General features: G+C 47.5%; 1 protein-coding gene across 2 annotated transcripts; it reads right to left on the reverse strand.

The window, feature by feature from the left end:
• Nucleotides 1-618: 618 nt before the first annotated feature.
• On the reverse strand, nt 619-27675 carry LPO (lactoperoxidase). 2 transcript variants are annotated; one of them, XM_045488252.1, is made up of 13 exons: nt 27491-27675; nt 22505-22579; nt 21551-21638; nt 17197-17357; nt 15433-15550; nt 14957-15086; nt 13985-14191; nt 12153-12477; nt 9850-10010; nt 3720-3972; nt 2698-2871; nt 1457-1694; nt 952-1270 (listed from the first exon to the last, which is right to left on the reverse strand). In XM_045488252.1, the coding sequence occupies exons 2-13, from the start codon at nt 22575-22577 to the stop codon at nt 1063-1065; spliced, it is 2136 nt and encodes a 711-aa protein (XP_045344208.1). In that variant the 5' UTR covers nt 22578-22579; nt 27491-27675; the 3' UTR covers nt 952-1062. The 2 variants fall into 2 exon arrangements, with proteins under 2 accessions (XP_045344209.1, XP_045344208.1); XM_045488253.1 differs by lacking the exon at nt 1457-1694 and having other exon boundaries at nt 619-1270.
• Nucleotides 27676-27937: the final 262 nt, after the last annotated feature.

Genomic DNA, 27937 nt, shown 5'->3' on the forward strand with positions numbered 1-27937 from the left:
TTTCACTGATGATGAGAGGGACGCTCAGAGAAGAAAGGGACTCATCCAAGGGCTTGAAGAAGTGGATGCCAGAGCCAGGACTGCAGCCAAGTCTTCGGGGTCCTGGGCTCCTCCCACAGGGTGGCTCCATCCACTCCACCAGTCAGGGGATCTGGAGGTGCTGACGGGGCTGACCTTACCCAGAGGGTCATTTTAAAAGAACACATGAATATGTATTGGGCAGCAGTACAAGGAACATTCTGGCCATGCCCCTTCTGAGATCTCACAGGCTCCAAGGACTACCCTAGAAGAAGGAGGTATTTCCCAGAAGGATTTCTGGAAGGAAAATCAACTTTAGCTGTAGGATTATCCAGGCTGGGACAACCTTTCTGTTTGACCCCTTGATGGCACTTCAAACCCTCTCCCTCATCTACAGCCATTGCTTCTTTCCCCAGGAGCCCCTTGCCTCCCACTTTTCTTAGAGAACTCTGAAATTTCACCAAACCATGCCTTCTCGCCCCACAGACCCGTGCACACATCTTAGTGGTAAGATGTGTCTGCACTGTAAACATCTAGTTGCTTATTTGGCAGTGGTCCCAAGGCCTGCTTTTGGAAGGGAACAGTGTCATTGCCACCATCATCAGTCAATCATCAGATGTTTATTGAGCCCTTGCTGTGTGCTGAGCATCATGCTTGATGGCACGGGGACACTGGGAAGCAGACAGAAGTCTCTGGCTCAAGGAGCTCACAATCTAGTTTGAAAGGAGAGGAGGAAAGTTAAGAGTGCAAAGACCATGGCCTCAGTCAAGACTTGATGCAGGGAGAGGATGGGTGACATCCCACAGACAGAGCAGATGGCATGGAAACAGTGGTATTCAGGTGGAAGAGCTGGAAAGGCAAAGGTGCTGGCCTTGGGTTTGAGCGAGGTGTGCATCTGGTGAGTGTCAAGAAACCCAGCTGAATAGAAGGGCCCGGATGGGGTGTGCAGCTCTAAGGGACGGGGTCACTGAACTTGCCTGAAATGGCATCATGGACCAAAGGGAGCAGAACTGCACAGTGTGGGAGGCTGGGAAATCTGGGCCCCTAATTCTCCACTGAGGCCCAGGGTGAAAGGTCCAGCTTGTCAATGGCTGAGCAATCCACAAAGCCTTGAGGGTAGTTGTTGGCCTGGAATGGGTGCCGTGGGACCTTGGTGATGTGGGTGTTGTCACAAACAAGGCGTGAGAAGGACATTTTCTGTAGAGATTCCTGCTGCTTCTCAGTGAAGACCCCAGGGTTTTCCCACCAGAATCTGCAGAGACAGAAGCAGGGTCTGTCCACACAGCTCAGGCGGTGGCCCCTCCCTCCCCACTGTGCCAAAGGGGAAGGAAGGAGGTCACTGGGAACACTCTGAGGTCTGGACTAGTCCTCACACAGGACTTGTCCACATCGCAGAAGGGTCTGCTCACCCCTGCCTTCCTCACAAGGTCTCACTTGCCTGTCTCCATCACGAATCTGCTGGAACTGCTTCCCCAGGAGGCAGGCCAGGAGAGACCCCACTCGGCCCCTCTTTACCAGGGGCTCAGCAATCGCCCCAACCCAGATGTCGATGTTGGCAGGGGTCCCGTAGAGATCCAGTAACTTCTTAGCCAGCCTCTTGTTCTTCAGCACAGCATCCAGCTCCTTGAGTGTCTGGGGCTGTGAGAGGTCACAGAAGCTTCTCCAGGAGTTGTACCCTAGGGCAGAGGGGCTGATGCTATCTCATCCCAGGAGCTTCTCACCACAGCCCCCCTTGGGGACATACCTGCCCCAGCTCCATCAGCCCCAGAAAGTCTGGACTCCTAGCCTTTGGGACGGGGTGGGCAGGGATCCATTGTTTTACACTTGCGGTACTTCAGGCATGAGAGGGCTAGCAGGTTATGTGGTGCTTACTATGGGTCCAGGCACTATTCTAAGCGCCGTAAAAATATGTAAATTGAAGAACAGAGATGTTAAGTAACTTGCTTAAGGTCACATAACTAGAAATGGCACAGCTGGGACTTGAACCCAGGCAGTTTGGCTTTTAATTACTACATTAAATTGCCTTTCATGGGTATAAAAGAAAGGTCCGATAGTCATTGGTTTCTCTCTATTGTCCTCTCTCTCTCTCTTTCTCTGTCTCTCTTTTTTAAGTTTATTTATTTTGAGAGAGAGAGATAGCATGAATGGGGGAGGGGCAGAGAGAGATAATCCCAAGCAGGCTCCACACTGCCAGCATAGAGCCCAATGCGGAACTTGAACCCATGAAGCCATGAAATCATGACCTCAGCCAAAACCACAAGTTGGATGCTGAACCGACTGAGCTACCCAGGAGCCCCTGTACTCTCCTCTCCTGATTCATCTCAACACAGGCCCTACTGATCAGTCATCTGAATCGGCACTAGACATATACTATCTTTATCATCACTGCTCTAGGTCTGTGACTTTTCTGGGATTTTAAACTGGTTTTACAAGTCAGTTGTTGATCTCTTTTTCATTTGAGGAGCTCCAAGATGGTATCAGATATGTTCTCTTGTCTCCACATTAGGGAAAATGGAAGATGCCATTTCACAGATGAACAAAATGAATTTTAAAAACTGGTATCTCTGCCTTATGTTTTAGAATTGGTCAGATCCTTAGGGTTAATGGAAGAGAGTCCCCAGGAACCCCAGAAAGAAGCTAAAAGTTCCCTGGGCCAGGCAGGACCTCAGGCCCACTCACCGGGCATCCCGTGGTCTCGACAGCGCTGTATGTTGATGGCGGCCAGGTCGAAGCCGTGGATCTTGTGAGTGGGCTGGAAAAGCTTGCTGCGCAGCTCTCCTGTTATCATTTTATTCTGATTCATCAGCTTGGACTTCTTGGCCAGCAGGCCCCTGACCAGAGGGTCAATTCCACCTGCAAAGGAGAGCCAGAGGCCGTCCTGGGGATGTGGGTAGCGTGAAGCTATCTTCCACTGCGGGCCCCTCCCCCTCCACCAGACATTTCCTCTCAGGTAAAAGTAGGGCCAGCTGAACATCACAGGTTGGAGGCCGGGAGAGAAGAGCCAGGTGCAGCCTGCAGGGTATGCTGGGGTTGGAGGGCAGTCCAGACTGCCTGCCTGGGGCCTGGGGTGGGGAAGACAGAGGCATTACTGGGGCAATGGCCTGCCTATAAGCTTCAGAAGTTTTCTGGAGCTCTAGCTCAGAAAGCCAGCTCCTTCTCCTTCTGTATGTTCCCCCCCGGAACTTGGAAGTATGAGAAGAGGTGGCGGAAGCCTACAGAGAATGGCCCTGACTTGTGAGGCCTGAGGTAAAGCCAGTTGCGACACAGCCCAACCCAAGGTAAAGGGGAGCTGGGGCACGTGATGGAGGTAGGAAGCCCTAGAGGAGAGCAGGAAAGAGCAATTTATTTCCCAAGCTCATGAATTCTTTGTACAGGGGTCAGAGAAGCCTGAGGCAGGGAAAGCCCAGGCACCTTCGAGGCCAGAGGAGGAGAGAAAGAATAATAACTGATCTATATCGACCACTCCCTGTGTGTCAGGAACCATTGTGGGGTGCTCTCACATTTATGCCACTTAATTTTTTGTATATCCCAGTGAGATAGGTACCATCGTTCCCATTTTACAAATGAGGCTCAATGAGGTGAATTCACTTGCCCAAGGTCACGCGGGAAGTGCCTGGAGTCTGGCTTCTACACCAGGCTTCCCTAGAAGCAGGCCACAGAGTGAGACTGCCCGGTGACAGTGCTTCCCTAAAAGGACGTACCCTCTTTGACCATCCTCCAGGTGTTGAAAAAGAGGGTGTGCAGGGGGAGCTCTGCTTCTGGACCCCAAGGCTGATAATTCTCATCCAGGCGGGACATAGTGGAGGGGACCTCCGAGTGGCCAAAGCGGAAGGCAAAGGTGAAGACATTGGAGATTCGGGGGTCAGCAGATTGGTTGTAGCCTCTGTATGGAGGGAGCCACTTCTGCATCTCATCACCGAGCACAATGGGTAGATAGTCCCTGAAGGTGATAATCTGGAGGGGGTGGGGATACATATCAGGAGGAAAGGGTAAGAGAACACTTAAATCTCCACAGAGTGAGGCTGGAGGAAGCTGCAGCTGAGAGGGATGAGTGTTCAAAAATCTAGGAGGGCAAATGGATAGCATATGTGCCCATTTCCCTTCCTGTGACCATAGCAGACATTGCTAATTGATCATGACACTCTTTCTGCTGGCCGCTCGTGTTATAGATGGAATTGTGTCCCTTCCAAAGTCATATGTTGAAGCCCTAATGTGACTGTATTTGGAGATAGGGCCTAAAAAGAGGTAATTAAGGTTAAATGAGATCATAAGAGTGGGGCCCTCATCCAGTTAGGACTGGTGTCCTTATCAGAAGAGAGAGAGAGAGACTAGGAAGGTACACATACAGAGGAAAGACCACGTGAGGACACAGAGGGAAGGCGGCCATCTGCAAGCCAAGGACAGAGGCCTCAGGAGAAACAAAACCTGCTGATACCGTGGTCTTGCAGCCTCCAGAACTGTGAGAAAATAAATTTCTGTTGTTTAAGCCTGTTGTTAATCAGTCTATGATATTTTACTATGGCAGCCCAAACAAACCAATATGAAACCTTAACTCAAATCATCTTTAGGTAGATACTTTTCATTCCTTGGATGATTTCCTACAAACATCTCCAGCAGCAAGATTTCTGGATCCAATTTAAAAATTAATATTGAGGGGCGCCTGGGTGGCGCAGTCGGTTGGGCGTCCGACTTCAGCCAGGTCACGATCTCGCGGTCCGTGAGTTCGAGCCCCGCGTCGGGCTCTGGGCTGATGGCTCAGAGCCTGGAGCCTGTTTCCGACTCTGTGTCTCCCTCTCTCTCTGCCCCTCCCCCGTTCATGCTCTGTCTCTCTCTGTCCCAAAAATAAATAAACGTTGAAAAAAAAAATTAAAAAAAAAATAAATAAAAAAAATAAAAATTAATATTGAATTATGGAGATTTTTGAGAAGAAATAAAGGGAGATATCTCTCTTTAATGGTTAAAACTAAGTGCATGGGGCTTCTGGTCCCAGAACAAGATGGAGGAGACTCATTTCCCCCTAATCTTCCACACTAAATATATGTAAACACTCTGGAAATTATTCCATAGACAACATAAATAGACTTTCAAAGCTGGAAAGAAGGTGGACTGACTGACGACCTCAGGACTTGAGGAATGACAGCACAGTGAGTTCCTGTATGCCCCCAGACTAAGTACAGGAGAGCCTGGCAACCTGGAACCCCCAATAGGAATACACAAAAGGAGCCAAAGGGAGCCTGCTCTTTCTCTCCAAAGGACTGGGATGGGGGGACCCAGCAGAAACCTAGTGGAGAGCCCCCAGACCTACTTCACAACCCAAGCTCTGAGCCGTCCACAACTCAGGCTGGTGGATGGTCTGATATGCCTGCAATGGTGGCAGCAGTGAAACCCCATATCTCTCTGTTCTTCACACAACAGCCATAAAGAGACCAGGTGCAGTGGCTGCTGCTCCCCTAGAAGGTTGCTGGGCAACAGAAGGCAGCCAGGAAAGGGCCTTCCTGCCTTGCAGACTGCATCAGTAGGCACTGAATGTGAGCCCCAAAGGCACAGGAAGAATGAAGCAGACCAGAATAGCACTGCAAAGGCTCAGGAAACAACTGTCACGGGGTGGGGGTGGGGGGGGGGTAACGCCTGAGTGGTTGAGTCAGTTGGGTGTCCGACTTTGGCTCATGTCATGATCTAGCAGGTTTGTGAGTTGAAGCCCTGTGTTGGGCTATTTGCTATCAGCAGACAACCTGCTTCAGATCCTCTGTCCCTCTGCCTGCCCCTCCGCTTCTCTTTCTCAAAGATAAATTTTAAAAAAACTTAAAAAAAACCTGTCATATGAACTAAAGCCCACAAAAGTATGCCAGACGTACATGTTAAACCCAAACAGACTTAAATAGGATCCTGAGTCTCCTAACATAATAACTAAAGTATCTAGGATATCATTTAAAAAATCACTCATAATGCCAAGAACCAGAAAAGCCACAGTTTGAATGGAAAGATAATCAATTGATGCCAATACCTACATGAATCAGGTACTGAGATGATCTGATAAAGATTTTAAAACAGTTGTCATAAAAATGCTTCAACAATCAATTACAAGGTACCTTGAAACACAAAACAGACCATCTCAGCAAAGAAGTAGAATTTATAAAAAAAATATTGAAACTGTAGAATTGAAAAATACTAACTAAAATTAAAACTTGTTAGGAAGACCCAGTAGTAGAGTGGAGATGACAGGGTAGAACTAAAGACAGATCAGTAGAATTAACTCAATCTAAGCGACAGAGAGAAAATAAACAAAACAAACACACAAACACCTCAAACAAACCAGAACCTCAGGGCTCTGTGGGACAATAACAAAAGAGCTAACACTCCTATTAATGGAGTCCCAGACATAGAGAAGAAAGGGGTGGCTAAAAAAGAATTTGAAGAAATAATGTCTAGAAACGTCCCCAAATTGGTCAAAGACATACACTTACAGATTCAAGAGGCTGAATGAATACCAAACATTATAAACCCAAAGAAATGTACTCCAAGATGCATTACAATTAAACTTCTGGAAAGTAAACACAAAGTCTTAAATATCGCCAAAGAGAAGCGACACATTATCTACAAATGAAAACCAATGTGAAACCATGGAGCCCAGAAGGAAGGGGCATAGCATTTTCCAAGTGCTGAAAGAAACCAGAAGGAAGAGTAAAATAAACCTGAAGCAAACAGAATAGGCTAAAGAAGAAAAGTCTTATTAATGAAGAAAGACCTTAGACAGAATTCAACGTCTGTTCATGATAAAAACTCTCCATACACTAGGAATGGAGTGGAACTTCCTCAACCTCATCAAGAGCATCCACAGAAGATTTACAACAAACATTACACTTTTTTAAAGTTCATTTATTTTGAGAGAGAGAGGAAGAGAGAGAGAGTGACCACAAGCAGGGGAGGAACAGAGAGAGAATCCCAAGCAGGCTCTGCACTGTCAGCACAGAGCCCGATGCGGGGCTCGAACCCATGAACCATGAGATCATGACCTGAGCTGAAATCCAGAGTCAGATACTTAACCAACTGAGACACCCAACCAACTGAGGCACCCCAACAAACATTATACTTAATGGTGAAAGATTGAATGTTTTCCCTCTAGGATTAGGAAGACAAGGATGCCAGTTCTCACCACTCTTATTCAACACAGTACTGGAAATTATAGCCACTGATATAGGACAAGAGAAAAAAAAATGTTTAAAAACATAGATTACAAAAAGAGAGATACAACTGTCTTTATTTGCAGATGACATGATTGCATAGAAAATCTTTTTTTTTTTTTTTTTTTTGAAAATCTTAAGGATTCTACAAGAAGAACTCCCCAAACTGAGCTCAGCAAGGCCAGGGTCAACATATAAAAATCAGTTACATTTTTATGCACTGATAAAGAGCAAGTGGCAGGTCAGAAAAAATGTAATACCATTTATGACTTACCCAAAGAAAATGAAATATTCAGGTACAAATATAACAAAACATGTACAGGATCTGTATGATAAAAATTACCAAATGCTGATGAAGTACAGCAAAGAAAACCTAAACACTTAGGCACACTGCATTTACAGATTAGAAAACTCAATGTTGTAAAGATGTCAATTCTTCCTATATTAATCTATAGTTTTGATACAATTCCTATCAGAATCTCAGCAAGGTTTTTTTTTTTTTTGTAGATGTAGATAAGCTTATTTAAAAATATATAGGAAAGGGACAGACCTGGAACAGCCAAAACTATTTGGAAAAAGAATACAGTGGGAAGAATCATGGTTCCCCATGGTAAGTCTTGCTGTGTAGCCACAGTAAACACTGTGGTGCTGGTATAGGAAATAGACACATAGATTAACAGAATAGAATAGATAATTCTGAGATAAATTCATATTAATATGCCCAAAAAATTTTTGATAAGGAACAAAAGCAATTCACTAGAGGAGGGATAGCCTTTTCAGTAAGTGGTGCTAACAGCTGGACACCCTGTGGCCAAAGAAAATGAGCCTCACCCTAACCTTCACACATTATACAAAAATTAACCACCAATGGATCATGGCCTTAAGTGGAAAACATAAAAGTATAAAGCCTTTAGGAAAAATCCAATAAAAATCTTGGAGATCTAGGACTACAGAGAGTTCTGAGATTTGACACAAAAGCCCAACCCATGAGAGAAAAAAAAAAAATGTGTCCTGATTGGACCTCATTAAAATTAAAAACTCTTACTCTGCAACAGATTCTGTTAAGAAAATGAGAGATTGGGAGAAAATATTTATAAGTCACATATCTGATGGAAGATTTGTATCTAGAATATATAAAGAACCCTCAAAACTTAACATTAAAAGATAATCCATCTGAAAATGGGCAAAATATATGAACAGGTATTTTACTGCAGAGGATATACAGGTGGCAGATAAGCACAGGAGAAGATGTTCAACATGATTAGCCGTTAGGGAAGTGCAAATTCAAACCACAATGAAATAACACTACATACCTATCAGAAAGAGTAAAATAAAAAACAATGACAACAAATCACGACCAGGATGCAGAGAAACTGCATGTTTCATACACTCCTGGTGGGAACATAAAATAGTACAGTTACTCCGGAAAATAGTTTGGCAGTTCCTTTTAAAACTCGAAATGGACTTGCGATATGACCCACTGCACTTGGGCAGAGTTTTCCCAGAGAAAGGAAAACTTACTTGCATGAAGAAATGTATACACGAATGTCTATAGCAGCTTCATTCATAATAGCTCCAAACTGGAAACTCTCCAGATGTCCTTCACTGGGTAAATGGTTAAACAAACCAGGGAATACTACTCAGCAACAAAAAGGAAGGGACTGTACACATACAACAGCCTGGATGAACCTCAGGGCAATTATGCTGAATGTAAAGAGCCAGCCTCAAAAGGATACATACTGCATGGTTTTATCTAGGTAACATTCACCAAACAGTACAGATGAAGAGCAGATTAGTGATTGTCGGGGATAGGGACCTGGGAAGGGGGAGGGTGGATGTGGCTATCAGAGGGGGGCAGGAGGGAGTCCTGAGGTGATGGGAGAGTGAAGTATCTTTATTGTGGTGGTGGTTACATGAAACTACACGTGATAAAATTGCACAGAGCTACACACACACACACACACACACACGCACACACGCACACACGCATGATTGCATTTAAGTCTGGTGAAATCTGAATAAGACCTTTGGTTGGTGTCAATGTTAATGTCCTGCTTTTGATGTTGTACCGTAGTTATGCAAAAACATTAGCACTGAGGAGGCTGGGTGTGTGTACTGTTTTTTTTTTTTTTTTTAACAACTTCCTGAGAACCTATAATAATTTCAAAATAAAATGCTTAAAAAATACGTGCACAGTTAATTCTAGTTAGTCAATCAGCCAATCTACAATAGCAATGGACTCTGCCTGTGACATGTGGCTTAGGTGCAGAGAATTGAAAAAGAAGACAGTCCAACTGAAATAACCCAAAGAGCTCTGCAACAGTCAGTCCCAGGAGAGACGGAGCCTTTGGTCCCAGTGATGGTGGCATCTGGGCAGGCACACTGAGTGACCAACAGACAAATGACTCTCCAACACTCTGAGTTCAGGGATTCATTTTGGGGCAGAGAAGCTAAAGAAACAAGAAGGAGGGCTGAAATAATGAGGCAGTGGGAAGGAAGCAGCGGAGGAGAAGGGAAGAGGAGGTGCGGAACACAGAGGAGGTAGCTGGAGGGTGGCTCTGCTGGAGGGCAGAGCAGGGGTGGCGGGGCGGGGGGGGGGGGGTGCAGAAGCTAGGTGGGTGAGGGAGGCAGTGCTCCTGGGCTTCTGTACCTGCATGAAGGCTCCCAGGATTTTCCGGGCTTCCTGGTAGAGCTTCTCTCCATCCCAGTGAGGGTTGAGTCTCTTTAGTTCTTTGGCCAGCCGGTTGTGCTCTCGGAGAAGGAGGGTGTGGGAAGCGGCCAGCAAGGTGTGCTCGGAGGCTCGGAAATCTCCTGAAAGTCCAGAAGGCAGGAAGGTTGGTTCCCCCTGAGTAGCCCCAAAACCCAGTAACTTGCACAAAGAAATACACGATAGTGCCCCCAAGGGACCCTCTCCTAAGCCCCTCCTTCCAGTTAACCTAAGGGAAGTCAAGTGGAATGGGATGGGGGTTGGGATTCAGAGGTTTGAATCTCAGCTCCACACACATGATTTTTAGCTGGGTCACTTTGGACAAGTTACTTGGCATTTCTAAGCCTCAGTCCCTGTATCTGTGAAAACGGGGATAAGAAGACTGACTGCACAAGACTGTGCTCAAAACTACAGATGACATGAAAAAGGAAAATTTTGGGGCGCCTGGGTGGCGCGGTCGGTTAAGCGTCCGACTTCAGCCAGGTCACGATCTCGCGGTCCGTGAGTTCGAGCCCCGCGTCAGGCTCTGGGCTGATGGCTCAGAGCCTGGAGCCTGTTTCCGATTCTGTGTCTCCCTCTCTCTCTGCCCCTCCCCCGTTCATGCTCCATCTCTCTCTGTCCCAAAAAAAAATAAATAAACGTTGAAAAAAAAAATTAAAAAAAAAAAAAAAGAAAAAGGAAAATTTTGCTAATTACAATCCCAACTCCTTCTAAGATGGGGCAGTACAAACAGATAAGGGCTTTTGGTGGAGAGAAACTTTGAAAAGTTTTATGAATGGGAGTTTGAGGGCAGGTTCCTAGGTAGGGTCGAATTTGTCCATGTAACAATGGGAGAAGTATCTAGAGATGGGGGCCTTTGGAAGAAAGGAAAGAAGAGAGTGACAGGATAGGAGGTCAGCTAACTGGCAAAAGACCAGGTGTTCACAAGGGGATTTCTTGTGTCCTCTAATCTTTAGGAAAAGTCTATTAAATTCCCAAATGCTTGGTCTTACCGGATCTTTTTGTGGAAAACAGGAAAGGGCTCAGTTTTGTATCTGGATTGATGTGAGATATGTGTGAACACAGAATCGAAGAGATCTACCCAAGAGATCTGGGCCTATGGACTGGCTTTCTGCCATGTCCAGGTGGGTGGGGCGGGGGCGGGGGTTATCCTGACAGAGTAGATTTTTGGAAGAGGAAAGGCCTCCAGGAGCCCAAGGCAAAGAAGACCAGGAGGACATGAGGCCCCCAGAATGAACAGAACTGGGGGGCTTTGGTTGTGCACAGGTTGTATGGAGCAGGGGCCTTGTGCCAAGTTTATAAAAAGCCTTAAAAATATGCATTCCTCTTAATATAAAATTTCTTCTTCTAACAAATTATCTTAATAAAATTATTAAAAATGAGTCCGGGGTGCCTAGGTGGCTCAGTCGGTTAAGCATCTGACTTCAGCTCAGATCATGATCTCGCAGTTCCTGAGTTCGAGCCCCACATAGAGCTCCGTGCTGACAGTTCAGAGACTGGAACCTGCTTCTGATCTGTGTCTCCCTCTCTCTTCTCCTCCCGCCTCCCCTGCTTGTGCTCTCTCTCAAAAATTAACAAACATTAAAAAAAATTTTTTAAATGAGTGCAAAGATTCATCAACAAGGATATTCATTACCTAAAAACAATAAAGTAAAAATTAAAATTAAAATAAAAAAATAAACATAAAAATAAAAAAAACCAGGGAAACTAGAAATGACTTAAGTGTTTCTAAATAGGATTGAGAAAATAAATCATGATAATGTATGTCAGGGAATATCAGGCAGCCAGTAAAAATCATGCTGGAGAATATTTAATGATGTGATATATTAAGTGAAGACATCAGGTTATAGAACATAACTGATAGTATAACCCTAATCATGTAAAACAATGTAGAACTATATCTATGATTTAAAAAAACCTGGAAAGGTGGGCATTAAAAATGTTAACAATGATCATTTGTGGGTGGTAGGTTTTCCTTATTTGTGCTTCTCTGGATTTAATTGTTTTGTTTGTTTGTTTGTTTGATGGTGAACACATGTTCTTAGATTCTGTATTCATCCGGGCCCTTCTACCAGTCCTGGACCAGTGCCAGAGGCAGTGGGGGCTTGGTGTGCATTTTTCCAGAAAGCATGCGAGAAGCAGCAGCAGTAAAGCCTCTCTGGAAGCTACCTAGCAGCCTCCTGAAGTTTTTCTGGTCTCTCTCTGCTCCCAGTCCTTGGGCCCCTCTGTTCCCAGCCTGGACTCACCTGCCAGGAAGCAGGGCACTTGGGCCGTGGTGTTGATGAACTCACAGGGGCTTGGCTTCTTGATGTCAAAGGGCAAGTAAGCCAGTCCGTGGTCCCAGATCTCCTGGTTCACAGCCATGAGGCCCAGCGGGCTGCTGAGGTTTCGAAGGCGGCTGGCCAGGCTGGGCTCAGGACCGTATACAAGGCTGGCATCCAGGAAGGAGGTCAGAGCGTTAATCTGATCTCGAGCCAGGGACTGATAAGGTGGAGTGGGGCAGACGAACCCAGCTCGGAAGAAAGGCATGCACTTCCCTTGAGTCTTCACCTTGGGGTCATTGGGAGGGAACTGCAGAGAGATTGGGGGGTGGGTGACTGGGCAGAGGTGGCACAGCTGGGATCTGGCAACCTCTCCCCAGGGTGGGTCTGAATGCGGCTGGCAAAGATGCTGATGGAGCCCTCCTGGGACCCTGGGACCAGACACTGATTCCAGATGCCTCCTGCTGACACTATACATCCTGAGCCACAATGCCCTGAAGTTCATTACATCCCACTGTGTAAAAGGTCTGAGGGGAATCATTCACTCTTTTATAGCAGAGGTTCCAAATTTTTGGTGGGGAGGGAGTCCTGAGATCCCTGGACAGGGAAGGAGGACAAGAAATAGGAAAGGCTTTGTTAATAACTACTATGAACGGACTACTTGGGGGGTTCAGTCAGTTGAGCGACCGACTCTTGATTTTGGCTCAGGGCATGATCTCGTGGTTCATGGGTTCGAGTCCAGCATTGAGCCCTTCCCGCACGAGTCCTCCCTCACGAACTCCCCCCTTCCATTAAGCCTCCCCCCAATGAACACTGTGATGAGCCCCTGAGTCCAAGTCTGCTTGGTATTCTCTATCTCCCTCTCTCTTGACCCCTCCCCCATTTGCTTGCATGCACTCTCTCAAAAGAAATAAACAATAAAAAAATTACTGAAAACAGCTACCATTTATTTATTTTGGATCTAACATGTGCTATGCATTATGCATACTTTATCTCACTTTGGTCCTCAAAAAATGTAAGGTAGATAATTCAGTTCCATTTTACAGGTGAGAAAATCGAGGCTCAGAAAGGTTAAGTAATTTGTTCCAGAACTTGTAAACAGGAAGGGAAATATATGGGATTCAGATCTAGACTGACTTCTCTCCACAGTCCGTGTTCTTTACACCACAGCACAGAGCCTTGATTTGTTTGAGTGAATAAATCACTATCTAACTGTAAAATAAGAAAAAAATGGGGCACCATTGCAAGTGCCTCTCTCCTCCTGCTGGAAATCCCCACAAATCCCTGCTCTCACTCTGATTCATCCATCAAATTGCAGCTCTTTCTGGGAGCAGCCGTCCCAGACCCCGATGACTTACAGCAGCGTTCTACAAACTTCACTGTGTATAGAACGAATCTCCTAGGGATCCTGGTATAATGTAGATTTTGTTTCCCAATGTCTGGGATGAGGCTTGAGATTTTACATTTCTAAGAAGTCCCCAAGTGATGCCAATGCTGCTGGGCCAGGCACATAGACGACCCGCCCCTCCCCAGAGCTTCCCAATTTCACCATTAGTGGTTACTTGTCCATTTCCCACACAGGCTCTTTGTCCTTGAGGAAAGGAACAGTGTCTTATTCACCTTTGAATCCCCAGTGCTTAGTGCCATGCCTGGCACAGAGTAGATGATTAATGTCTATTTATTGAATAAATGGATGAGTGAATGAATGGATGTGTGAGGCTTGGGAAGCTGTCAAATCAGCATTCGAGATCTACCATGAGGTACCCTGCTACGTCAGGGAGGCAGGTGTTTTGTCACCAACAGCTGCAGGGGCCTACCATGATGGGGAAGCAGTTGTCTCCCTGGATACAGTACTTGTCACACTGGGCTTTGGAGTACTCGCTGCTCCCCAGCTCAGTGTCGGGGGCAAAATCCAGGTCATGGTCCACAATTTGACCCCACTGCATGAACAGCAAGGACGTGTTTTGGTCCAGAACACCCTCCTCACTCAGGTAGCCTGCAATCTTGTTGGAAACCTCGCGGGCCTACAGATGGAGACAGAAGGTGAGGAAGGATTGGAGGAAAAAGTGCTTTGAGGAGTCAGATTCAACTGCAGTTTTATTCAACACCCAGGGTATAACAGGTACATTTAATCCCCATGACAAGTTTGTGAGGTGGGTGGCATTACACCTTTTCTGAAGGTGAGGACACTGGAGAGGTGAGGCCAATTTCCAACGGTCCTGCAGCTACAAAAGGGGATAGTAGGGATGGGACTGAACACACGTCTGCGGGAATTGATGGCTTGCAAGGCCAGTGCCCTTTCCACTACGGAAAAGGGAAAACAAAGACAGGCTGCTTGTGAAGCGACAGGGAGGTGCCAGGTGTCTGGGAGGAGGAGAGGGGCTCTGGGGGAGGGGCTGCCAACTCAGAAGAGGCCAACAGATAGGACCTCCGGGCAAACAACAGCTGATGCACCCCAGGGGCCGGGGCGGGGTAAGCGCGGGCAGGATGGGGCAGGGAGGCCATCTGCCTGGGAGACCCCAGGGTATCTGGCCTGTGAGCAGCTGGGACGTGACCACCACGTGGCTGGGCTCCGGGCTCCGCTGCCCTCTAGTGGCACTTAGGGGAGCACGGCCCGAGCCCGTCCAAGTCTCCACCTCTCCCCGGCTGCGGGCCCCACCCGCACCTCCGCCCTCCCACCTATTTCTTCTTCCGTTCCGTGCGCGTTTGGGGGCGCTTCCCGTCCTCTCTGGGTTCTCCCCCTGCACCCTCCCGCTCGGGGCTCGCGCGCACCCCGGGCCAGCCCTCACCGGCGGGACCGGGAAGCCGTTCCGCGTCCTCCCCGGCGTCCACCCGAAGGGCAGGGAGAGCCCGTCCTCGTACTCGGCGGGCAGCCAGCGCGCCAGCGCCCTGTTGGCGGCGCCCAGAGCGGGGTTCCTCCTGAAACCGAGCAAGACGCGCCCTCAGCCTCGGCCCGCGCTCCGGGCTCCGCTTCTCCAAGCCCTGGGGGACCCGTAGGGAAGGGGCGGGACTCCGCCCGAGGGAAAGGGGGCGCGGGGGAGGCGCCTCTCAGACGCGGAGGGGGGTCGCTGAACTGCGTCCGCTCTGAAGGCGCGGGACTACGGCGGCCCCTTTGGAAGACGGGGAAGCTCGGGAAGGTTCCAATATGAACGGGTTCCGGTGGGCCGCAGGCCCGGGAGGGGGAGGCAGCGGGGGTTCTGCCGGGAATGGCAAGCGGCAAAGCCCCTAGCTGGGCCGCCCCCCACAACTGCCCGTGCCCCCTCACCTGTTGTTACAGTCTCCTGTAATGGTTCGGTAAGGATTGTCCTTGTCACATTTCACCACAGGAACGGGGGCACCACAGCCCACCTCCCAAGACAGTGCAGTCAAGTCCAGGCTAGGTTCTGAAACAGAAGGGACGCCAGAGGGGCTGAGTTCTTTCTCCATTCTGAAGCACGGCGGGGAGGCAGGAAACCGAAAGCAGAGGGAAACTTACTTTTCTGAGAATGCATGTCTGTTTTAGGTAAGCATTTCTCAGGCGGTTTCTTGTTTAATCCTGACAACTCATTGAGGTAAGAGGTTTAATTCCCATTTTACAGATGAGAAACAGAGACCACAGCGCTCAAGGGACTTGCCCAAGGCCACACAGGTAGTAACTGTGAAAGTGCTAGCATTGTTAGTGATTTTTTTTTTTTTTTTTTTTTTTTTTTTAATCAGGGCATTCGAATCAACAGATCTTTCTTTTAGAACGAAAATACCCCTGAGAGGTTACGCACATGTTAGTAGGGGTTAGTCTGATAAGACTGCTTTTCTTCTTCTAAAGCTTCACTGACATCTAAAGTACCAAGCAAGCAGGAACCTAGATAAGGAAGATGTTGGGAAGATACAGGTAATGTTTAAAAACTGTTTATTATCGAGAGAGGGCAAGTGGGGGAGGGGCAGAGGATCTGAAGAGGTGGCTCTGTGCTGACAGGCTGACAGCAGCGAGCCCGATGTGGGGCTCGAACTCACGAACCACGAGATCATGACCTGAGCCAAAGTCAGATGCTCAACCGACTGCGCCACCCAGGCGCCCCGGGACAGGTAATTTTTAAGTGAGGGGCGCTGTGGTCCTGGGAGGAGTAACATAGTGGGGCTTTATGCAGCAGAGGCTCCCGTGCTGGCACAGAAAGGAGAGAACCGCTAACCTCCTAAAGCAGTCTGTGATCCATCCTGGTGCCTGCATGAAAGAGAAGCAAGGGAATCTTGCTCTATGGGGGCTTCTTCAGGGGACCATCTATGAAGGTTGGCAGGGGCAGGGGTTCAACCCTCTGTACCTTTTGAGTCTCAGAGTCTAAAGTGATCCCTATTTCTCCCTACCTCATCCCAGTTTCCTTCTTTTGGAACTTTGGAATTTGCTCAAGTCCTAAGCCTGCTATCTTCCTGGACCTGCTGTTTTCCCAGGAAGAACTTGCAGCCCCTTCCTCTGGTTGGGACCAAGCCCCTCCCTCCCTGACCCTCTAGAAGCTGTGACATTTGGTAGGGGTGGGAGTGGACGGGTTGGAGATCACAATCAATCCGTCACCTCATTGTTTCAGCTCCGTATTATGCAAGACAAGATGGAAATCTCATCTCCTGTGACATAATCCCAGTAAATCCCCCTGATACAGGTGGCTTACATGTCTCCTTTATGGAGACATAAAGCACAGTAGTGGTGACACTGTGGTTTGGGACAGGGAGCCCATGTTTGTTGACTTTAGTACTTCCTCTGGACAGAGGCTTTACAGATGGCATTACACAAAGAGCATGAATGTCCCCTTATTTGGAGTTGGCAGTGTGACCTTGCTGGGCTTGAGTTCCTTTCTCTGCAAACAAAACAAAACAAAATGAAACAAAACCATACTGGCACAGCTGTCCCCTCAGCCCCTCCTTGCTCTGCAAGCCCATGAATCTGAGCAGGGAGAGCCAAGGAGGTGCTCCTCATAGGGGATACAGCTTTTGGTGACTCCTGTTCTCTCCTGCAGGGTCATGGCCCCTTCCCGCCATCAGAGGGTCAGTGGGTTTTCTGTACCTGTGGCATTGGTCAAGGCCACTTTCTGCCTCAGTCTCTTTAAGGATTCCTCCCACACCTGCCCGTTGCGGATGGCTGTGCGCGCCTGGCCTTTGGCATGCTTGAGGTACTCCGAGAGCTGTCGAGTGGTGGGTGCCTCTGAGCTCATGGCAGCCTTTAGCCTACAATGGAGAGCGATAGGAGAGTCGAGACTGGGCCCTCCAGCTCTGAAGCTTTAGAAGGGGTGTGAAGGGATGTGTGTCTGGGGAGGAGCCACAGGGGGTGGCGGCAGCGCGGGCAGGAGACAAGCACTCCCGCGCTCTCAGAATCTTTCTCATTTCCTTTCTGATGCCTCTGGAAAATCTCTTCTGGGAGGAGGAAGCTACAGTGTGTCTTTAAGCTTTGTTGGGTCTGATTCTGAGAAAGGGCAGGCAGATGGAGGTGAGCGCTTCCTGAATTAGAATCAGAGGGTTGTAGCTGTGCTAGCTGGGTCAGAATTAATTAGAGAAACTTAAAAACACCTAAGCCCAGGATGTCCTGACTCAGACTGAGGAACTCCTGTCATGTAGGAGTTTAGAAATAACAAGAGAATTCTAGAGATAACAAGCCTAGGGGCCTTCAGTTCTTCCCATGGAAACATCCTTAACTGCAGCTAGCCCTGGAGTTAGCGTGGAGTTTGCTTCGATGTGGGCTGTAGCGTCCAGCCTCTTGCTGACCATTTTTGGGGCAAGAGGTTCAGCCTTTTTATTCTTAATTTCCCATGTGTAAAGGGAGAAGCCCAAATCCCTGCTACTAAGAAGTTTGGGACAAACACAGAGATGACTGAGTGCAAGGTGGTGTTAGGAAAGTGCCTCCGTGAGAATCCACCACCCCTTCCCCGTGCCTCAGTCTCCACACATGTGGGAGGAAGGGTTCCGTGGGATGATATCTATGGCTCTGAGACTCTGAAACATTGGAAGTTGCTCAGCTTCTCACAAAAGACAGCTCTGCTTCTGGGGTACAGTTCACTGGCTGCAACAGCTGGCCTGATCTATAGGTTAGGTTCTTAACTATTTCCAGGGTGAGGGGGCATGGTGTCTCAGTCTGAGGGACTTCCTGGGCAGGTGGGACAGGGACAAGGATGACTGGGATGATTGCGCTCTACTTGGCAGGCCTATCCCCGACCAGCATCCCCCAACCTCAATTAAAAAGACCCAAGACAGTAAGCCAGACTGTCTTTTTGCTGCTGTTGCAAGAGACTGCATGGCTCAGTGGCCAGGAGGGCTACACTGTCCAGTATGGTAACTTCCAGCCACAAGTGGCTATTTAAATGGAACTTCATTAAAATTAAATTAAATTCAGTTCCTCACTGGTACTAGCCACATTTTAAGTGCTCAACAGCCACACGTAGTTACTGCCTCCTGTATTGGATGGCCCCGATACAGAAAACCATCACAGAAAGTTCTGTGGGCCCGCACTCACCTGGAGTTGGGGCTTAGGAAGCAAGATTTGAACATTGGCTGGTTTGACTTGTGACTGCCACTTACTAGTTATGTGCCCTTGGGCAAGTTACTTAACCTCTCTGTACTCAGCTTCCTTATCCATAAAATGAAATAACGACATTTCGTTGAGCCATGCTATTTGATCATTTTGACCTCAAAAACAAGCTATTTCATGTAGTTCAATTTAGCATTTCATACGGTTTGGGGGAGGAAGGACTGTAAAGCTCCTTGAGCTGTATCTGGCGTGGAATACACACATGTGTTAGCGTCAGCGCCACCGTCCTCATGGGCCAGGGCCCAAGGGGCCCCCACCCAATAAACAAGGTGCGCTGCTGGGCCTTCCAGGGCTCCACCTGGAAGGTCCCACGCAAGGTTCTGCGTGCTCCTTCCTTCCTCCTGTGCCCTGGACTCTGCGTGCTTCTCCCGCCTGAATGCGGGATCCCTCCTGCTTTGCTCAGGGCTGGGCTACGTGGGATCAGCCAGGGTTTGGGAGGAAGTCTTTACCCATCTCCAGGCCTCCACCCTCATCCTAGCCACCGTCGCCTTCATCTGGACGGCTGTAGCAGCCTCCTGACCAGGGCCCCGCCCCACTCCCCGTCTCTCTCCACCCCCTGCTGTCTGTTCCCCACATGGCTGCTGGAGCGCACTTAGAGTGAAAAGCAGACCATGGCACTCTGCTTACCCTGGGACATGGATGAATCCATCTGCTTATTGCACACACACTCCTATTGTGGTGCCATCACTGCCTGTACCTAGTTCCAAAACATTTTCATCACCCCCCAAGGAGACCCTATACCCATTAAGCAGTCTCTTCCAATTCCTCCCCTGCCCTCCTCCACCAGCAACCTCTAATCAGCTTTCTGACTCTATGGCCCTTAGCGTCCACCTCTCTGGCCTACCTGCACGGTGTGCTCCTCCCTGTCTACCACCTCCACCAGCATTGGGCTTCTTTCTGTTTCCCGAGCACCCTAAGCTCTTTCCCGCCTCAGCACCCTTGCCTTTGTCCTTCCCAGTCCCTGGGATGCTATCCTCCCGGCTCTCTACATGGCTGGCTGCTTCTCATCCTCCATCAGGCTTCCCTGATCCCTGGGCCTAGAGTAGCAACCATCGCTTTGTTTATTTCCTTCATTGGATTGTTTGTGTAACAAGATGGTTATGTGTGATTCTTTATGTCTCCATGAGGCCCCTAAGTCCAAGAACTAACCAGTAGGAATGAAGTCCAAAGCATGGCTGGTCAGTGCACAGCTTGCAAAGGAGGTGATGAACACTGATTTTGTGGCCTTTACTGTATCCTTACCTTGGGGCTATAAAAGGATTGAAGTTAAGGAGGGTGAGAGAATTTTTGTTTGGGGATAGTTACTGAAATACCAAGTACTTCCCTACTGCCACCATGGGGCTTCCTCTGTGCTTTAATTCTAGTGATAAGGGACTTAAGAGGTGGGCTAGAGTCATGGCCAGTGGCTGATACCTGCCCAAAGAGCCTACAGGAGTGGAGGCTGGCACCACGCACTTAATAGAGTAAGCCAGACAGGGCCACACTGCACGGGATCTGTATATCCTCCAGCAGCAGGGTGAAGCTTGTAGTCTTCTGGAGCCTGCTTAAAAGGCACCTGGCTCAAGAGGGTGTGGGGAGGTGAGAAAGTGAGCCAGATGCTTCTGTACTGAAGGTTGGAGCTGTAAGCTACTGGCCAGAAACTTCTCTGGGTCAGGGAGCTGGCAGCAGAATCTCTGAGACAGCCAACAAGTGCCCAAGGTGGGGAAGACCTTCTGACCCCTTCAGGGCACTAAGTTGTGAGGTGACTTAGACCTTGCCCTTTGCTATCTCTCCTCCACCCCCCCCCCCCAGCTTAACCCTGAGGAGTCAGAAACCTGTGTTGGGGGATTGGGAAGAGCCCAGGAAGGAGGAACTAGCAGACTGTGTTCCATTTCTCATTATAAACCTAATAAAGCAGCTCTGAGCCCAGGGATGTAGGAAGCTCTAGGCTTTGTCTTCTTATGCTGACATTTAAATTCCTGAAAGGATACTGTTCTTGGGACTAGAAGAGGCTGGAGTACCTCTTGTCTTCTAAAAGTCAAAAAAACAGTTATGGAACTGCTTAAAAGTCATTCAAGGGCCAAGGAGGAAGGAAGCCCCAATTCTAGTGCAAAGAGACAGCAAGAGGAAGGAATAAGGTTGTTTTCTGCTCAACACAGTGGTTATTCTTGTCTGTATGCCTCTAGCTTGATGGGCATCCTGAGAGCTGGGACCCAGTTTTCATTGCTTATTTCAAAGATCCCAGCCCCTAACATGTGGTTCAAGGGTGGCTGACTCTGCTGGTGGGCTGTGGGGTCTCCAAGTGCCCTTGGATCTTTTTATGGCATTGGGGTGCTGCACCCCCTAGCTGCTTTGGGTGTAGTTGCTGACGGCTCACACCTGTACCATTCTTGTGTGATTACTGAGCCAATCCTTGCTTAACTTCCTTCTTTGACCTTTCCAGCTTTGCCCTCTCACTTCATTTACAGCTCTCCCAAGAGTAATTCTTAATTAGTCACCTGCCCATGAATCCATGTCTCAGGTTCTGCTTCTAGGGAACCGGACTTGTCAGTCAATATTAGTTGAATGAATGGAGAAATTCTACCAACAGGCTTTCTGAGACTCTGTAATGCATGACCCAAGGATACATCCAGCCATGTGGAAGAAAGTGCTTCCAGGATTAGATTAGGCATCCTCTTCAAGGTAATTTACAAGCTAAGGATTTTAAGACTCCTATTTGTCACACACTCAGAGTTGGGGGGTGGTGGTAGCACAGTTTGGATGATTGCTTTCTCACTGGCTTGTCAGGGCTGGCCTAGATGTACTCGTCATTAACCGGAAGCCTAGCAGGGGAAGTACGCTGTGTCTGTGTCTCACGTACCTGGTCCTGGAATCCAGGAAGGCCTTGTTGACTTGGACCTTGACCTGATTCACAGCATCAGAGATGGCAGCAGTCGTGGTGGCCCGTGCTTGGAGGAGGAGGGACAAGGAGCAGAGTATCTGACACCATTCCTTCGAGATACCCTCTGCTTCTGTCTCCCTCTTTCTCAGCCATTACCCTCACCCCTCAAATCCAAGCAGGCAGAAGATTGAGATTAGGAGACATTCACAAGAATCCTCAAGGAGAAAAAGAATAGAATGGGAAGAATGCTCTCTGATCCTTGATAAGATGTCGGAATTCCTCTTCAGAGGTCCACTAGAATACCCAGGGATGGGATTAAGGTGTGTGACCATTCAGGTTGGCTTGGGCTACTGGGCTGTGGGGATTTTTCTGGGTTTTGGTGAGGTAGACACGTAAGTGTCCATCAAAGGGCTTAGCTGATCACCAGGGCCCTGAGGTAGAGAAGGAGTGGTAGGAATTCTTGTTCTCACTTGTATTGGGGTCTGGAGCATAGGAGGTGGGGTGTGGTGAGTTAAATGGTGTCCCCCCAAAATACATGTCTCAGAATGTGACCCTATTTGGAAATAGGATCTTTGCAGATGTAATTAATTCAGATAAGGTCATAAAGATACAGGATTAGGGTGGGCTCTAGATCCAATGCCTGGTGGTCTTATAGCAAAAGAAGACACAGGATACACACAGAGAAGTATGTGAAGAGAGGCAGAGATTAAACTGATGTAGCTATAAGCCAAGGAGTACCAAGAATTGCTGGAGCCACCAGAAGCTAGGAAGAGGCAAGGAAGGATTCCCTTCTAGAGACTTTAGGACCCTGCTGACACCTTGACTTTGGACTTCTAGCCTCCTGAACTGTAGAATACATTTCTGTTGTCTTCAGCCACCCAGCTGTGACCCTTGGTCACAGCAGCCCCAGGAATTCAATATGGAGACACTTACCATTTGTGGCCAATGCTGCAGCCTGAAGCAAGGTCAGGAAAGCTAAAAGGACTGAGAGATGGAGGGCTTGCATTGCTGAAACGAGACCCAGGATCAGATATGAGCCTTGTAGAGCCCCCATGGGAGGGACGGAGTCACAGAAAGGGATGGTAAAGCATAAAAAGCCCAGGGAACAGCAGATGCCCTAATATTGGAGTAGAGGTGGGGAAACTACAATAACTTAAGTTAGCATCAATCACCTGTGCAGACCCATGCCTGCTATTGGGAGACATGGAAAGAAGCAGGGCTGGAAGGGAAAGAACTCAGGCTTCAGGGTCAGGAGATCTGGAATTAAAGTTCTGCATTTCCTACAACTAGCTCTGTGACATTGGGCAGGTTACTTAACGTCTCTGGGCCCCTGTCCTGGCAAGTGAGGGCCAACTGATACAGGATGTCTGATTCTGCCCTGATAGCCTGTGACCTGAGATCCTGTACCTGTCTTGTCACAAGTGTGAGAAATGCTGTTACCAAACCTGGAACAGGTCTTTGGAGTTCCCTTCCTTCCTTCCCCTGGGGATGTATTGCATCCAGGGAGCATGCCTGAGAAACAGGCACTCAGCTCCTCCCTTCAGAAACCAGCAAGGGCTTCTACCCTTCCTCAAAGAGCCAATTTGATGGGAGCACATGAATGAAAGTTGTGACAAAGCTCAGGGCTCCCCTAGGCCCACAGCTGTGCCCCAGGCTGCCTGGAGAGATTCCAGATCTTAGATTAACCCCTTCATTGTGAGCTTTAACCCTGAATGTAAATCATCAGACAAAAATACCTGCAGCTTTGTTGGCTGATGAGGGGCTTTGGGGAGTAGAGTGTTCATGAGGTTTGGTGGTATAGAACCAAAATACCTTTTTTTTTTTTTTTTTTTTTTTTTTTTTTCAACGTTTATTTTTGGAACAGAGAGAGACAGAGCATGAACGGGGGAGGGGCAGAGAGAGAGGGAGACACAGAATCGGAAACAGGCTCCAGGCTCTGAGCCATCAGCCCAGAGCCGGACGCGGGGCTCGAACTCACGGACGGCGAGATCGTGACCTGGCTGAAGTCGGACGCTTAACCGACTGCGCCACCGAGGCGCCCCAGAATCAAAATACCTTTAAAAAAATGTTTATTTATTTATTTTGAGAGAGAGAGTGAACATAGGAGCAGGGGAGCAGCAGAGAGAGACAAGGAGACAGAATCCCAAGCCGACTTTGCACGGTCAGCGCAGAGCCTGATGTGGGGCTCAAACTCACCAACTGTGAGATCATGATCTGAGCTGAAATCAAGAATTGGATGCTTAACTGACTGAGCCATCCAGGTGCCCCTGAACCAAAATATGTTTTGAGCAGATTCTGGCTCCAGCCCCAGGAAGCACCCACGGCATGAGATGGAATGATCATTTGTTTATATCATGTTCTCGACAGCCCCCTCAGATTTCACAGGTGGGCATGGGTTCTTCCCTCAGTGTGCATTCACTGGTTGGATTCCAGAAACACACCAGGAAGAACATCTCAGATTGGCTGCTCCCTCCATATCTACTTGAAGCTTCCTAAGAGAAATTGTGGTTCTGGAGCTTTGCCTGAGAGGCCACCTAGGTGGTCTTATGGACACCCTCTTGGATACTCTCCCCTTGAATTAGGCCAGTCCAGAAGAGGACTATATCTGGACCAGGTAATTTTGGTCTCTGCCACACTTCTCCAGTCTTTCCCTCTGTCCTTTTATGATTCCTCTAACAATTTTTATCTTGTTGAATGTACTTTTTGTAAGCTAACTCTAGAAAAAAAGGCAAGGTATGAATAAGTACCTCTCTGGCCAAGATTCTCCTGGGCACTTTCATTTATTTCCAAGAGTTCTCAAATGGCTTAACCCTCGATGGGATCTTGTTCTTACACTTCTATGATCCCGAGTAGAACCATAGTCTTCCTCTTTGTAATTCGAGGAGAACATTGAGCCAGCCAGAAATCTTCCCTTTCAGGCATATAAAGGGCATGATGGGTTTGGAGTAAAATGTATCATTGATATATATTTTTTTAAATTCTGGTAAAAACGTGTAGTGTAATATTCATTATCTTAACCATTTTTTAAAAGTTTTTATCTATTTATTTTGAGAGACAGAGAGAACAGGGGAGGGACAGGGAGAGCAGGCGAGGGGCAGAGAGAGCGGGGGAGGGGCAGAAAGAGAGGGAGAGAGAGAATCCCAAGCAGGCTCTGCACTGACAGCCCCAACTTGGGGGCTTGAACTCAAGAAACGTGAGATCATGACCTGAGCCGAAATTAAGAATAGGATAATTATGGGTGGCCCAGTTGGCTAACATCTGCTCAGGTCATAATCTTCTGGCTCAGAAGTTCGAGCCCCACATCAGGCTCTGTGCTGACAGCTTCAGATTCTGTGTCTCTCTCTCTCTCTCTGCTCCTCCTTTGCTCACACTTTGTCTCTCTCTCTTCCTCAAAAATAAATAGGATTTATTTATTTATTATTTATTTATTCATTAAAAAATACATTAAAAAAAAGAGTAGGACACTTAACCAACCGAGCCACCCAGGCACCCCTGTTTTAAACCATTTTTAACCATACAGTACATAGTACTGACAAGTATATTCATATTGTTGTACAGCAGATCTCTAGAACTATTTCATCTTGCAAAACTAAAACTCTATACCCACTAAAGACCAACTCCCTTTTCCTTCTTCCCCTAGCAACAACCATATCATTGATTTTTAAAGAGGGCTGATGGGCACACAAGTATTCATTATACTGCTCTTTCAATGACTGATGTATTTTGTAATAAATTAAAAACAAAAGTAAAAGGTTAGTCTATGAAAAAAGACATCATCTGAGATAGAGGAAGAGAAATATCATAGTTGAAGACATGACAGTTGAGAAATCTAAACAGGAAAATCAACTTCCATGCTCATTTCTCTTCTCCCTTCCTTGGACCCCCTTCCCCCTCATACTCCTCTCACTGGGAAGGCAGGGAGAGACCTCAAGGCCAAAGCCAAATTATTTTCCATGTCTTGGCCAACTTCCCTGGTGTGTGTGAAGGAAGGATGTGGGACAGAAAGCAGAGCCAGGCAAATGAAAGGTTATGCCATTGCGCTGGAAAAAAAGGTATGCTAAAAGATCCTGAAGGGACACTGTCTGCAGCCAGAGCCAAGCAGGGTGGAGGGTGGAAGACATAGGGCTTCAGGTGTAAGAGGTCACCAAGAGGCTTCTGTGATGTTTGGATATATATCCACATTCTTATCATCATGCTCAGTGCAGAAATTATTTCCCAAGCCCTTTGGTTTGCAGCAAAGCCTGGGGCCTTCTCTGGGACATGAAGCAATATCCTGAGACAGAGTCATAGCCTCTGCCCCTCTAATGGCAGGGCTGGTCCACAATTCCTTGCCTCTATTCACATCCTCTTATGCAGTGCTCTCTCTGCGTGATGAACTATTCGTTCTTCAACAGCCAGGCCAAATTTTGCTTTCTCTGTGAAGTGTAGCAGATTTCTCCACGCAAAGTTAGGTCATTCATTTTTCTGTCCTCCCGTTGTACTCCACTCATATCACATATCACTTTTTTCATGTCTGTTTTCCCTATCAGACCATGAGCTCCTCAAGGGCTATGTCTTATTTTTGTTTTTTCCCATGCCCAAGCCTAGTGTTGGTACATAATAGGTGTTGGGTTCATGCTGAATAAATGAAACTCCAAGGGCAGAGAAGTTCAGCATCTGGAAGGTACAGAGAGTCATGATGGTGACAGTCCCTTAGCCCACACCTTAATGTGCCTACTAATCACCTGGGGACCTGATTGAATGCAAATTCTAACTCAGAAGGAAACAGAAGGGCCTGAGAGCCTATATTTCCAACAGGCTCCCAGGAGATGCTCCTGCTTCTGCTGGTCTGCAGTCCACACTCTGAGCACCAAGGCCTTCCAGAGTCTGGCTCTCAAACTTGCTGAGAAGTCACTAAGAGGGGCTTCAGGAAAGCCTGAGAAGGGAAGGAATCAGTGGGATTCTTTTCCGTGAGTGGCAAGAGCTCTGTTGAGGGTGGTAGGATGAGCCATAGGAAAACTAACAAACACGCCATCACCCCCGAAAAGGTTCTATATGATCTTTTGAGTAATTCCAGGATCAAGAGGAAAATGGTCAAGAGGAGAAAGTTCTTATCAAGATCTCTTATTTTTTTAGTTAAAAAAATTTTTTTATACTAGGCTTCATGACCTATGTGGGGCTTGAACTCAACCCTGAGATCAAGAGTTGCACATTCTACCAACTGAGCCAGCCAGATGCCCCTATCAAGATCTTCTTAGAAGAAACAATCCCCTACTTCAGCCACAGGGTTTGGGACACCCAATCACATAAAACACAATATGATTCAACCACTCCATTCTTCCAAAATGAAGACCATCTCATATTGCTGCAATTCATATACTTGATTGAGATTCAGGTGTCCACAAGAGCATTGAAGACATATGGGACTCGGCATTCAGGGCTAACTAGATGTTCAGATATGCTATAAATACCAGGCATAAGATGCTGGAAACAAGATAAAGATCTGAGAGCCCCATCTTAGGAAACTCTTAAAACACTGTAAATTTTCACTGTAGTTTAGAGGTTACATGATAGCAATCTTAAGAACACCACTTGGAGCATCATTCTGTTATTATTTACCCCCAACTCTGTGTGTTATCTCTTGGGCCTCAGTTCCTAAAGATGGTGGATGAGAGGTCTTATGGTACCTTCCAGCCCTAAGAGTTTATGATTCTGTGACTGTTTTCAGACTTGGAAAATCTGCCTTGCCCCACATGGATTTAGTCACATTCTCCTTACACCAAACAGGAATGATTTGCCATTGTGGCAGCCAAATCTGGCACCAGAAAATGCCCACTGAAGACAAGTCCAAATGCAGTACCAAGCTTTCTGAGAAGCCTTTAGGAAATTTCATCATCAACTTTGCAGAAATCATGAAAGATTAAAATTAATGAGTCTTACCTGCCAAGTGCCTTGGCCTCTGGTGGCAGCCAGTGGAGTTATTCTGCTAGGAAGAACTGGTGTTTTATAGTTTCCACCAAGAATTTATTTCTGGGAAAGGCCAAGAAGGGAGATTTTGAGGGACTGAGATGGCTTGGAGGTTCAGCAGGAAACACCCTGTGACTCTAGGCAGATGCATGAGGAAACTGCAGGGATTGGTTGATGCAATATCACTGATTGGGTGGAAACAGAACCTCTTCTTCCCATTTTCAAGGTTAAATACATGGTCCTGCTGTAGTTGTGGAAGGCAAAACTCCAAATTCTGAGCACACTTGTCCCTCTTAAGCCCTTTATGGCATCTGAAAAACTCTTAAATTGGGAACAATTGAATGGCCTCTTCTCCACTCATTTATTCACTGCCTTTTGATCCCTCCCTTACCTTTCACCTGATTCTTTGTAGAAGGAGAT

Source organism: Leopardus geoffroyi, chromosome E1, assembly GCF_018350155.1.
Source record: "Leopardus geoffroyi isolate Oge1 chromosome E1, O.geoffroyi_Oge1_pat1.0, whole genome shotgun sequence".
Classification (NCBI taxonomy): domain Eukaryota; kingdom Metazoa; phylum Chordata; class Mammalia; order Carnivora; family Felidae; genus Leopardus; species Leopardus geoffroyi.

Coding starts and splice junctions, on each gene's coding strand:
- LPO (XM_045488252.1), bottom strand. CDS start 22,577: ATGCAAGCCCTCCATCTCTCAGTCCTTTTAGCTTTCCTGACCTTGCTT. Junction 21,639..22,504: donor TGCAGCATTGGCCACAAATG/GTAAGTGTCTCC, acceptor TCCTCCTCCAAG/CACGGGCCACCACGACTGCT. Junction 15,087..15,432: donor ACAGGAGACTGTAACAACAG/GTGAGGGGGCAC, acceptor GCTCGGTTTCAG/GAGGAACCCCGCTCTGGGCG.